General features: G+C 33.7%; 2 protein-coding genes across 2 annotated transcripts; both read right to left on the bottom strand.

Annotated features, from left to right (window-relative positions):
* Positions 1–36: 36 nt before the first annotated feature.
* LOC101499416 (obg-like ATPase 1) lies at positions 37–6,641 on the bottom strand. The gene is made up of 12 exons (XM_004486406.4): positions 6,402–6,641; positions 5,996–6,163; positions 5,558–5,681; positions 5,354–5,445; positions 4,898–4,996; positions 4,156–4,269; positions 3,018–3,082; positions 2,485–2,601; positions 2,213–2,288; positions 1,377–1,469; positions 986–1,036; positions 37–419 (listed from the first exon to the last, which is right to left on the bottom strand). Exons 1-12 carry the CDS (start codon positions 6,486–6,488, stop codon positions 321–323), a joined length of 1,185 nt encoding a protein of 394 aa, XP_004486463.1. The 5' UTR covers positions 6,489–6,641; the 3' UTR covers positions 37–320.
* Positions 6,642–7,420: 779 nt separating this feature from the next.
* Positions 7,421–10,849, bottom strand: LOC101499100 (probable receptor-like protein kinase At1g30570). The gene has a single exon (XM_004486405.4). The coding sequence runs from the start codon at positions 10,239–10,241 to the stop codon at positions 7,749–7,751; it is 2,493 nt and encodes an 830-aa protein (XP_004486462.1). The 5' UTR covers positions 10,242–10,849; the 3' UTR covers positions 7,421–7,748.
* Between the last annotated feature and the right edge of the window lie 1,230 nt (positions 10,850–12,079).

The raw sequence follows: 12,079 nt of genomic DNA, 5'->3' as shown, positions 1-12,079 counted from the left end.
AAACCACAAAGTCCAAGTTCACAACAAACTACTATCTCTAACAAATAATATATCGATTGATCCATCATGCAATAACTCAATAGGCTTCAACTCACCAACATTTTTTATATTCATTCAAAAATGCTATAAGACATAATAACTTGGCACATTGTAATTTCGGAAATGGCTAACAAGTTAAAATCCACTAGAAATAATTAACCTGCATGAGAAGTACATAATCATGAAAATGGTGCAAAAAATACATTTTCAACCTTTTACAAAATGCTCAACATGGTAGGTGTGTCGTCCATCATGAAAAACAGTATAAATTTCTGGTTTCATCACTTCTTCCCTCCACCAGAAACGTTGAACTTGAAAAATATAATGTCACCATCTTGGACCACATAAGTTTTCCCCTCCTGTTTATATTTTCCAGCAGCCTAAAACACAATACAACAAAAAGCCAAGAAATAGTTAGGTCCCTAAAAGTGCCTATTAATACCCCGGGGCACCAACCAACCACTTGTGTTAGACTCTAGTTGTAAAAAAGAATCTAATATACTAACATAAACAAATTTTACACAGGTTCAAATATTAGCCACAGTTAACCTGAGATGTTACACCTGAGTCAAGTGATCCTAGATTAGTCACAATTACTCATAAAAAATAAAAATTACTCACAATTAACTTAAGATCTCAGACCTGTTAGACTCTAGTTGTAAAAAAGAACCTAATATACTAACATAAACAAATTTTACACAGGTTCAAATATTAGCCACAGTTAACCTGAGATGTTACACCTGAGTTAAGTGATCCTAGATTAGTCACAATTACTCATAAAAAATAAAAATTAGTCAGAATTAACTTAAGATCTCAGACCTGAAATGTTGTCTCAAATTTTTGTTTCATTACACAATTGTTGATATGATGCTGGCCCCCTCTTACAAAACATTTTAGGAAGCGATAGCAATACAAAAAAAGTTATATCTAAATAATAAGTGCATACCTTTACAGCTGACTCAGTACCAAGTTCCTTTAGATCCTCAAACTTCATCACCTGAAACAAAATTAGCAAAGCACCCAGATTAATAGTTACAACCAATGAACATATTTATCAATTAGATTCTTATTATCCATTAGTGATGCATATTGCACGGGTGAAGAAAATCTCTTCTCTAAATTTGGCGCAGAGTAATGGAGCGCCATTTAGTATCCAATCCTAGAATCTGAAGATTTCTACGCTTATTTATAAAATAAAAAATATAAACAACGATGCAATAAAGCCTATGCAGATAATTTAATTGTATAATCAATACGTAGTCATAATGCTAAATAAATAAGTTCAATAAAAGGGAGAATATGACTGATCAAGAAATGTCCAAAATTAAGGAACTAACCTCAGCACATATAAATCCCTTTTCAAAATCAGTATGGATAGCCCCTGCAGCTTGAGGAGCCTTTGTTAGGCGTCTAATTTGCCAACACTTAACCTGAAAGAAACAAATTATATCCCCACAATTTATTAAATGACTTGTACCAAAATTATTAAAGAAAGTCATCAAACGCTTGTAACCTTAGACATGGAAAACCACAGAAATAAGATTTTTATTGCTCTTTCTGCTCCCCAACTATGGGCTAACCCTTCTGGGACCACAGAAAAGGAACAGCATCCAGACACAGAAACAAAGGAACCTATGTGGAATGACAGAGTGAAGTGTCTGTAAAAAAAATTCAAAAACAACCTATAGGTGCAAGCAACAGACATTTTAGTGGAAGATAAATAAACAGCAACAGAAATAACAATTCTCACGGCTCAGAATATGAAAAAGAACCACCATGAAGACCCAACAAGGGAATATGTTAAAACAAAAGAGGGTGGGGGATCAAATTTGACTTTACAATATCTTGGACGAGAAATACATGAAAAAGAGTAAACTACGGACAAACTTTTGAATGCACTATTCCTATCAACAATACAAATGGCACTGATTCCTTCATCTATTGCATGACTCAAATTCATTTGATATTCATCATATGATACAAATGGATCTCTTATTACCCTTGGATTATAACTGTGCATTTGGAATTGTGAATTGAAAAAAAAAAACGAGCAACTATAGGAGAAATTACTAAGATCATTGTTTGACAAGGTTATGAAACCAATACTACAGCGCATATTTATAAATATTTTAAAGACAAGAAACGGTATGAAAGAAGATATGTGGATATTTACCTCATCAGGTCCCGCTGTGAAAAAGTAAATGAGATTGATAGCTGAAAATCCAGTCTTTATTATTTTGGGAAGAGCGCTGTCGAAATGAAGGATATAGCAATTTCAGTAGCATATAAACTATTGAATGTCAAAATGAAAATTTCAATATATACTCAAGACCTTTAAGTTTGATGTATAAGAAAATCCTCAGACTTTTCAAATACATAAAATATTTGCATAATAATTTCACATTCAGACATCTAATCGCAATATGAAAAATACATTGAACAGACCTTTGAACGTTGTTCGCTTCACAATATTTAGCTGCCTCATCAGGAGGCATATCTGAAAGATTCTTCTCTAAGACACAGCTGAAAGGAATCATTTGCCCACCTCCATGTTCCTGGACCCTGGAGAACAAAGGTATCTAATGTTAATTAAATTTCTTTTTTGACATTATAAAACAACAAATATTTAGAGAATAATAAGGAAAAAGTAAAAACCGAAAAACTAAGGCACGATAAAAAATAAGTTAAAAGTAAACAATATCAGATCAGAAACAACAAAATGTGACAAAGTAGTAACGATTTTCTTCTAGTGGGGGAGGGTACTTCTTTAATGGAAAATCAGTATGAAATTAATATTCAAATTCCAATTTTCCAAACCCAAAACAAAACCATAATCTAAGATATCATTTTGATTTAGAGCCCACAGAAAGTTATTAAAAAGGGCATTCCAGTCACTGTTCTGATGGATGGACTCAATCTAAATGGCTTGTACAAGAAAAAAAAATAACAGAAAAAAAAAAACCCACATAACTACGTACCATGCATGAATTTTGGGCAGAAACTTATTCTTTTTTCTTTGGTAATCTTTTTCAGTCATATTAACCTGTGAAAAAAATATAAGTATTAAAAGATGGAAAATTCACATAAACAGAACTGAATACAGAACACGAAACAAGATGGACGTTGATTTAACTCCCCACTCACTAACAATATATACTTACAGAAAGCACTGATATAGAAAGGTATGTGATACAGTGATAGGACAAAAAAAAACATATATTGGTAAGGCCAGTTCTGAAAGCTATTGAACATGAAATGGCAAGGATAACCAAATTAAATAATTATAAAATCAACTTAAATGCATACGTGTTTGCATGCAAGCATGTATGAAATGTGGCCTTTCACAAGAAAAAATGTATGTGTGAAATGTAAATGACAGGTTCATTGCCCAGACTGGGAAAGAACAAAGAGGAAATAATTACTAGATGAGATAAAGTGAAGCACGAAATAACAAGATTTGTAAACTTGCACAGCTGCAAATGCCTTTGGATATAAAATAATCGAACTTATATTCATATTTTAGTTTCAACCAAACAATTATTTATAATTATAATTTGGAGTCAATCACAATTAAGCATCATTGATATATCCAAGCCATATCTGAGTTCTGACGAACTTTGAGTCACATGAAATGCCTTTTCATACCTTATACTAGAAATAATTGTTAATAGCGTAAGGTATAGAATAAGGTATGAAAAGGCATAGATTACAGGTAATGTAACCTCATAAGATACATAAATAATTTACAAAATTGTTTTTTGATTAAATATTTTTATTAGTCAAGTCACACATCACTAATACTTTTATTGAATATGACACTAACTAAATCTACAAAGATAAAAAGTGGCAGTGAAGCCCTGTTATAGAAAAGATAAACAGTTACTAACATACTACCATGAGTGACGATTCCATTTTCGCAATTCATGCCTAGTAATATAAACCTCAAATAATCAGGTTTAAGGAAAACACTTAGGCAAATTAACGAAGTTGAGATATTTTATTCGGCATAATATCCAACCCGTATTGAATCTTGAACATATAAACAATAAGACTTCTCTAAACCAAAGACATTCAAATTTCCCAATCAAAAGTCAGAAGAAAAGTGAAATATGTTACCAAGTACACAACAGGTTTGGCAGTAAGCAACTGGAAGGAATTTAAAATCTCGACTTCGGCAGCTTTCCAATCCCCTAGACGTACATCTTTTCCCTCTTCAAGGTGCGCCTTGACCTGAAAACAAGAAAAATTGCCACCATAATTTTCATCTGATATTTATCCAAAAGTTTTGTGTGTGTATTTACAAAAACTTAAACACATGAGAAGAGAAAAGGAATGTGACATCACAATTAGGTGATGGCCTCAACCTTATGAGAGAATTCAAAGCATAACATAACATAAAGACAAAACACAAACATAATTTCCATAATTTTTTAAGAGCAAATATAAGTTATATCCATTGACAGCACATAAAGATACTGAGGACCATTTGGATGATAGAATTGGAATTAAAATTTGGAATTCAAACCACAACTCCAGTTCTGACGGAATTGGAATTGATCAAGAATCATAAATTCATAATTTTAAAGCCAGGAACAAATAAATAATCTAGAAATAGCATTGCAGTTTTAAGTTGAATTCAAAATTTGTTGGACAGCACAGGTAGTTATGGTAATCAAAGGACGTCAACGTGAGGTTGAAAACTGCAAATGGTGGAAAGAGGGAGTCGGCAACGACTGCAATCATAGAATACCAGTGACACTGGTAGCAAGAGGATTTAGCGACAGGGGTGGTAGCTAAGTGCCAACAGTGGAAATTTGAGGACATCAACAGTGGAAATATTCAGAAGCAAAAGTCAAACCTTTTGACAACATTCAAGCTCAATTTTTAACTGCTTGTCATTGCTCCTCTTCATGCTCTTTTCAAGATCTTCTAACTTGTTTTCCATGAATTCAATATCCTACACGGTTATTAAAAGGGCAAGGATTAGCAGTTATATTATTACAGTATACAAGAAGTTCTGTTGAACAGGTACAGCCTTTAAATTCGGATAAAAGAATAAATTAAAATGAATTTGGAAATAAGGGTCCTTCTTAGCAACCAAACACGCATAAACAGTCCGATATTAAAGAAAAAGTAATCAATGGAGCAAAGATATCCATCAGAGCCCCCCTAAATGACCATGTGCCTCACAGCCAAACAATAAAAGACCATGTGCTTCACAAGCAAACAGTAAAATTTATGTTTCATCAAATAACAATAACTGTTAGCCAAAATCTCGCTTTTATGATAAAGAAAAGGTTTTAATTAAGCATACCTTCAGCCGTAACTCTTCAGTAATAACCTCTAAATCCCTCACAGGGTCAACAGTATCATCTACGTGGATAATATCCGGATCCTCGAATGCACCTAAGTACGAACATCAATAATTATAGGTTAATATATCTTAAATCGATATGACAATATCATAAAATCATAGTGCAACAGTCGTGTGGAAATAAAAGCAGGCATATCATCTTACGTAAAACGTGAAAAATTCCATCTACAGCACGGATGTGAGATAAAAAACTATTTCCCAACCCTTGCCCTTGATGGGCTCCTCGAACCAATCCAGCTATGTCATGGATTTCTAAGAAAGCCGAGACCTGAATTTACAGATCCAACAAACAAATCAATATAAAAAATACACTTTTTTCATCAAATAACAACAACTAAGTACATGTTTGATTTACGGTGAGTTTGGCAGAATCACGGGGCATCACCGTGATTTCAGCAAAAGCTACAATTGGAAGCTTCTACAAAATTACTATATCACCGTGATTACATCCATAATTCCAAACATGCACTAACAAAGTATGTCGAGCCGAAACGCAGAACTAAAAGTTAGTAACATCATGAGTATATATTAATAGATTAACAAAAGAGATTCACCAACAATGGTATGAGTGACATTACACACCTCACTTTTTGGCTTGAACAATTGGCAAAGCCACTCAAAACGTTCATCAGGGACATTAACCCTTGCCTCATTAGGCTCAATAGTGCAAAAGGGGAAATTCTCAGCAGGTATTGCCATCTTGGTGAGTGTATTGAAAAGTGTAGACTTTCCGACATTTGGCAAACCAACCTGAAGAAGAGAGTAACAATAACTAACATGAATTGAATAAAAAATATATATAATTTGAAAGAAACAAGCAAATACAAAGCAACAAAATCTCAATGGTTCTAGTTCAGTAAAAGTGCAATAAAACTACTATGTAGAGTATGATATAGAGTGAACGAATAAAGCATGAAATGAAGTTAATAAAAAGGGGTGTTGAGAATAGTATGAAAAATGATGCGATTGAAGAGAGAGGAAAGCATACAATGCCAATCTTGAGGTGAGAAGAGAATCGACCAAGGATGGGTCGTTCAGCTGGAGCTTCCTTGGATTTGGCAGATTTTGGAGGCATTTTTGCGGCGGAGAGAGGTTGGTTTCGAATCTGGTGAAGAAAAAATAGCGTCTCAGAATCTGAAACTCGTTTCCTCAGAGAGAGGTAGGGTTTTGTTTGTGAAAGGAAGGACTTAGTTACTTCTCTTCACTGTTCCTACAGTGGTTAAAACTATTTTTTAACTTTACTTTTTTTGGTTTATATATAAGATTAATTAGTTAATTAACAAATTTTGTCAAAATTAAAAGATTAATTAGTTAAATCTACTTCATCATTCTCTTAAATATTGCATGAAGTATGTTAATATATAAATAACTTTTTCAAAAATATATGTTAATGTGTTTTTATGCGTGAAAAATAGGGGCGCATTATCTTAGAGCAATGGGCCGGATGGATTGGCCCATTTTACTGCTGTGGTCTTGGTTGATGTCTTCGATGTCACAAGGATGGTTATATAATAATTTTGAATTTATACTTTCAAAAATGATTTTTTATGAAAATTTACTTAAAAATAATAGAACTTTTTTAGATTTATTTATTATCAATTAAAAAATAATAATTTTCACATTCAATAACTTAGATATTCATTATTAAAAATTTTACTACGATAAAAATCACATTTTTTTTAAACGATATCACAACGATGGTTGTATATAACACCATACTTTCACTTCAAAAATGTCATTTTTCTTAAAAAAATTAATCCATTTGAATCAAAGTAATTAGATGTTCACATTTGATGTTCAAAGTAAGTTTAATCCAGAAATCCTTGGCTGTAAAAACTTGTCAAGTTTTAAACTTATTCAAAACATTTTTATTATGAGCCACTAGAATTATTCATCAACATTAAAAGGCAAAAGCAAATGGAAATACATACTTTACAGATGTAGCTGATGAGGCTATTACTATCAACTTTTTTTTACAAGATTAATATAAACTTTTGAGAAGAAATATTCCAGTAATAATAATACAATCAGTTGGAACTCAATGCAAAAAAGCATTGCATATCACAAATATTGACACTTTTTCTTTTGTGATAAAATGTTTGAAAATCATATTACCATGGTGTATACAAGAATCAGATGCTAAAAACAGTAATAATAAACAACTTGAATTCAATAAAACAAATAGAAAGAATCAGTAGAGGATATTAATTAGCTATATAAGGTCATGCATGGTTCTTCAATGATCTCACTCTCACTAGTGACTGCTAGCCTTCACAAATCACTGAAATCAAATTGCAGCATTCATTTCTTTGAGTCCTACATGCTGTGAACTTACTCAATCAGTTGCATTTTTGAGATCCAAATCAACTTCTTCTTCATCTTGATTTGAATGCTCTTGCACAACTTGTGTGTTATTGTCCATGTTGAGCCAAGCTTCATGTAGCTGCAACACATACTCCAAGTGCCATAACACCTCCCCCATGGTCGGACGACTCTTTCCATCATCGGCAAGACATTTTTCAGCTATCTCTGCAAACTTCGACAACGATTCTGGACAATGGCTTCCTAGAAGGAGTGGATCAATGATTTTGTCAAGTGATCTTTGTCTTTGCCATCTCATTGCCCATTCTGCAAGATTGATTTCATCTTTAGGCAATGTAGGGTTTATCACAGCTCTAGCACAAACAACTTCAAACAGCACAACTCCAAAAGAGTAAACATCTGATTTCTCAGTTAACTGTTGTCTTCTGAAGTACTCAGGGTCGAGATAGCCGAAACTTCCTTTCACAGCAGTGCTAACATGAGTATGTTCAAAAGCAGGGCCGTCTTTCGACAAACCGAAATCAGCCATTTTCGCTACAAAATTCTCATCTAACAGTATATTTGTTGTCTTGACATCCCGGTGAATTATTCCACGGTCGGCTCCTGTGTGAAGGTAGTGAAGTCCCCTTGCAGCACCAATGCATGCTTCGAGACGCTGCTTCCATGTTAACGGAGGGAGATCACTTCCAAATAAATGGCTTCTTAAGGTTCCATTTGCCATGTACTCATAAACCAAAATCATTTCATTTTTCTCTTCACAGAAACCAATCAAGGACACCAGATGCCTGTGTCTAAGTTTCGAGAGCATCTCGATTTCTGTCTCAAATTCAACCAGACCTTGTTCAGACTGCGGGTTGGCACGCTTAATTGCAGCAGGGACACCATCATCAACCTCTCCTTTATACACCTTACCAAAGCCTCCAACTCCGATGATCAGACTCTCGTCGAAACTATTTGTTGCAGCATTAATTTCGGCCAATGTAAACCGCTTACCAGCTCTGGTTGAAGCCACAGATCCATATAACTTTTGGGTTCCAGCCGATCCCTTGGCACCTCCCACAGTGCTGTTTACAGCAGCCCCATACAGGAATATCGGTCGCCAACCCGGAGAGTTGTTTTTGGTATCACTTGATTCTTTTCTCCTTTTAAAGAAACAGAAAATAAAGACACCAATACATGCCATTATAGCTACAGAAGCTATACCTGCTCCTACTCCAATCCAAACAACTCTTGCATTTGATTTGCTTCCTGAATTGCCATCTGTATCGTATCTCTCCACATGGGCAAGATTTCCATTTCGACTAAGCTTAAAAACCTCTAGACCATTCAAGATAGCATCAGTTCCCGCAGCACCAGCAGCAGTCTCAGGACCAAGTTGAACCCAAAGCGTATCCATCCCCGACGACGCGGAATCATAATGATCCTGGTGATACGCTTTATTCTTCCCTCCTGCTCGAACAAAAACATCGAGATTATCCACAGCCGTCCTGTTGTTTATATAGATCCTGAATATTCTCTCGTTTGACTTATCATACATCAGCTCACAGAAATGTAACCGGACCACGTAATCGAAATCAGGATCTACTTCGAATTTCCATGACATGTTAAATCTTTTGTCCAAGACTTCAGTGTTGGACATTGCCCTTGCAGTTTCATACACAAGGAGAGGAGCTACCGAAGTATCATTCGCAGAAGCATATGTGATATTAGAGCTGTTCTTCATTCCTGATCCGGCATTTTCTGTGATCATATAGCTAGAATCCATTTCCCAAATTCTCCGAAGATCCGGATCCTGATTCGATTGAATCTCAGGACCACCAACATTTAACCTATACATAGTCTCCATCCCATGTCCAGTCAAATTCAAGTTTCCACCACCAACTTTACTGATCGAGCCAGCAAAAAGCTCACCAACAACCGGAACAATCTCAATGGCATTAATGAATCCAAACGAGTTTCTACTTGGAACGAACTCAATCACAAGCATACCATCATCGACATCCAAAATATACTCTTTAATCAAGAAAAACGAACTTGAATTCTTTCCAGAAATCTTCAAGTTCACATTCTTGTGAGATATCTTACCAGCAACATTAAACTCCGACAATAGTTTCACACCATTGACAACAACACCAAAAGAGGACTCATTCACATTGTAGTCAACAGTCTCAAAGGGACAAAAATAGAACCTAAAAAAATAGTTTCCTTGAACTTCTTTGATTGTGTAATTCAAAGAAGCTGTGAAAATTCTGGCTGTCTTATAAAGTGGCTCATAGATTGAATTTCCACTAAATGTAGCATTGGAAACAACAGCACCAGGAGAATCTAGAGTTACATTGTTATTAGGAGCCATATCCCCAATCCATTTCCTACCATCAACATTCACAGAAGAATTTGAACCACAATTTATAAGAAATGATTTTGGTTGAGCCTCTACAATAATAATCACTGTAACCAAAATCATCACCATCAATAATAGTCTCTCCCCAATGAGCTTCCCCATCATGATTCTTCCTCCCAACAACACCTTTGAATTCAAATTTTAACAAAAGATACAAAATTTGCAAAAAGGCTCCAACATAGACCCAGAAAGCAAACACAGTCCCAATCACATAAACAACATAGTTTTCCAATATCTTTATACAAGATAATCAAATTCAATAACCCAAAAGAAAAGGGTTCAAGAAAGTTGAAACCTTTATAGCAAACTAGGTAAAAAAAATCATCTGGGTCATGTGAATGTTCATTTTCAACACCACAGAACACAAAAAATAGTTGGAAAAAAAAAAAAACCTTACCCACTTCCAATTTTTGCTCAAGTCAATGAATCTTTAACATACACTCTCACGAAGAGACAAATTTCACAGATCTGAAGTTGAAGAAATGGCAATGCAGTTTGTGATTGATTGACAACAAAAAAAAGGCAACAAGTTAGCTAAATTTGTGATAAGGGATGAATAGAAAATAGCAAGAAAATCAGAGATGTCACCAAGAAGGGGGTATTTGCTGAATAAAGAAAGAAGGAAAAGACAACATGGGTTGTGGTTGGAAACAGATAACAAAAGTTTTTGTTTCATTTCATCTTTGCTTGGTGATGTATCTTTTACAACAAGTCAAGATTCTGACACTATTAAATTCGTTCTTTAATTATTTTTGTCCTTTCAATTTAACTGTTATAGAGTAATTGCTAACAGTTAAAATTATCTTGATTTGATATTTGTAAACAGGTTTAGAAACAATGTGAACACTACAGTATGAATATGAGTTGATTTTATATTAGAATATTGATATCCAATTATATTAAAAATTACTTACGAATTTACCTTAAAAAAAAAATAATAACAGTCTTATAATTAAATATAATACTATTTCATTATATGTTACACATACATATCCCTAAAACGCTTATAGGACCGCATTAATTAATGTTTAGAACTTAATGTATTTATGCCAGTTGTCATTATCTCCTGTGTCTATAAGTTTTGATGATTAAGTAGTTTTTTTTTTTAAATTAATTAATTGATATGGATGCAAGAGGAGGAGGCAAAGATGGATGGGGTTGTTTCATTATTAGTGGGGTGGGTCACATGGCTTTGTCCTCTTTTTTGGCTAGGATAAAATAAAATTCACATGTATCATACTATTATAGTATATGAGAAAAATAAATGTGAACCAGACGCCCTTTGTTACACTTTTTAATTTGTCGAAACTCATATTAAGTTAATTATCTTGTTTTTGGTATCACTCATTTTTTAACAACTTATAACAAAGTAACCATATTAAGTAACTAACACTTGAATTATGAAATAAAATAAAAGACCTTCCTAAAAAGGTATTTCTAATGTATAATCACTAAACTATACACACTCTTAATTCTCACTTGTATGTGGACCAACGCTTACATTCACATGACATTGTTAAGTAGTGTAATTATTGTATTGGTATTCCAAAACTAACCCTGCATGCATTTTCAATTGAATCTCTATTATTAATAATAAAACAAAAAACATGTACTTCCTGCGTACCTTGTCTTATGCTATTCCGTACTTAAATGTACCCCCTCAAGGGTCCTTGTATTTTTGCTACATACTTGGGATTGGGACAGTGCCACTGCCACCACCCATCACTCAAAACAAAAGTTCAATCATAGATTTATTTTTTATTTTATTTTTATTTTTATTTTAACCTTGACCAGAATCAGTGCTCCTACATAATATTATTATTATTATTATTATTATTATTATTATTATTATTATTATTATTATTGTTGTTGTTGTTGTTGTTATTATTGTTGTTGTTGTTGTTGTTGTTATTATTATTATTATTATTATTATTATTATTATT

This window comes from Cicer arietinum, chromosome 1 (genome assembly GCF_000331145.2).
Source record: "Cicer arietinum cultivar CDC Frontier isolate Library 1 chromosome 1, Cicar.CDCFrontier_v2.0, whole genome shotgun sequence".
NCBI classification, from domain to species: Eukaryota; Viridiplantae; Streptophyta; class Magnoliopsida; order Fabales; family Fabaceae; genus Cicer; species Cicer arietinum.
The sequence above is the reverse complement of the archived record's forward strand: the minus strand, read 5'-3'. Positions and strand labels throughout refer to the sequence as shown.

What these genes read in the sequence shown, in the direction of transcription:
- LOC101499416 (XM_004486406.4), bottom strand. Translation starts at nt 6,488, where the DNA reads ATGCCTCCAAAATCTGCCAAATCCAAGGAAGCTCCAGCTGAACGACCC. An exon ending in TGTTCAAGCCAAAAAGTGAG is followed by an intron (nt 5,682 to 5,995) that starts GTGTGTAATGTC and finishes CTGTAAATTCAG; the next exon opens with GTCTCGGCTTTCTTAGAAAT. An exon ending in GTACTGAGTCAGCTGTAAAG is followed by an intron (nt 420 to 985) that starts GTATGCACTTAT and finishes ATTGTGTTTTAG; the next exon opens with GCTGCTGGAAAATATAAACA.
- LOC101499100 (XM_004486405.4), bottom strand. Translation starts at nt 10,241, where the DNA reads ATGATGGGGAAGCTCATTGGGGAGAGACTATTATTGATGGTGATGATT.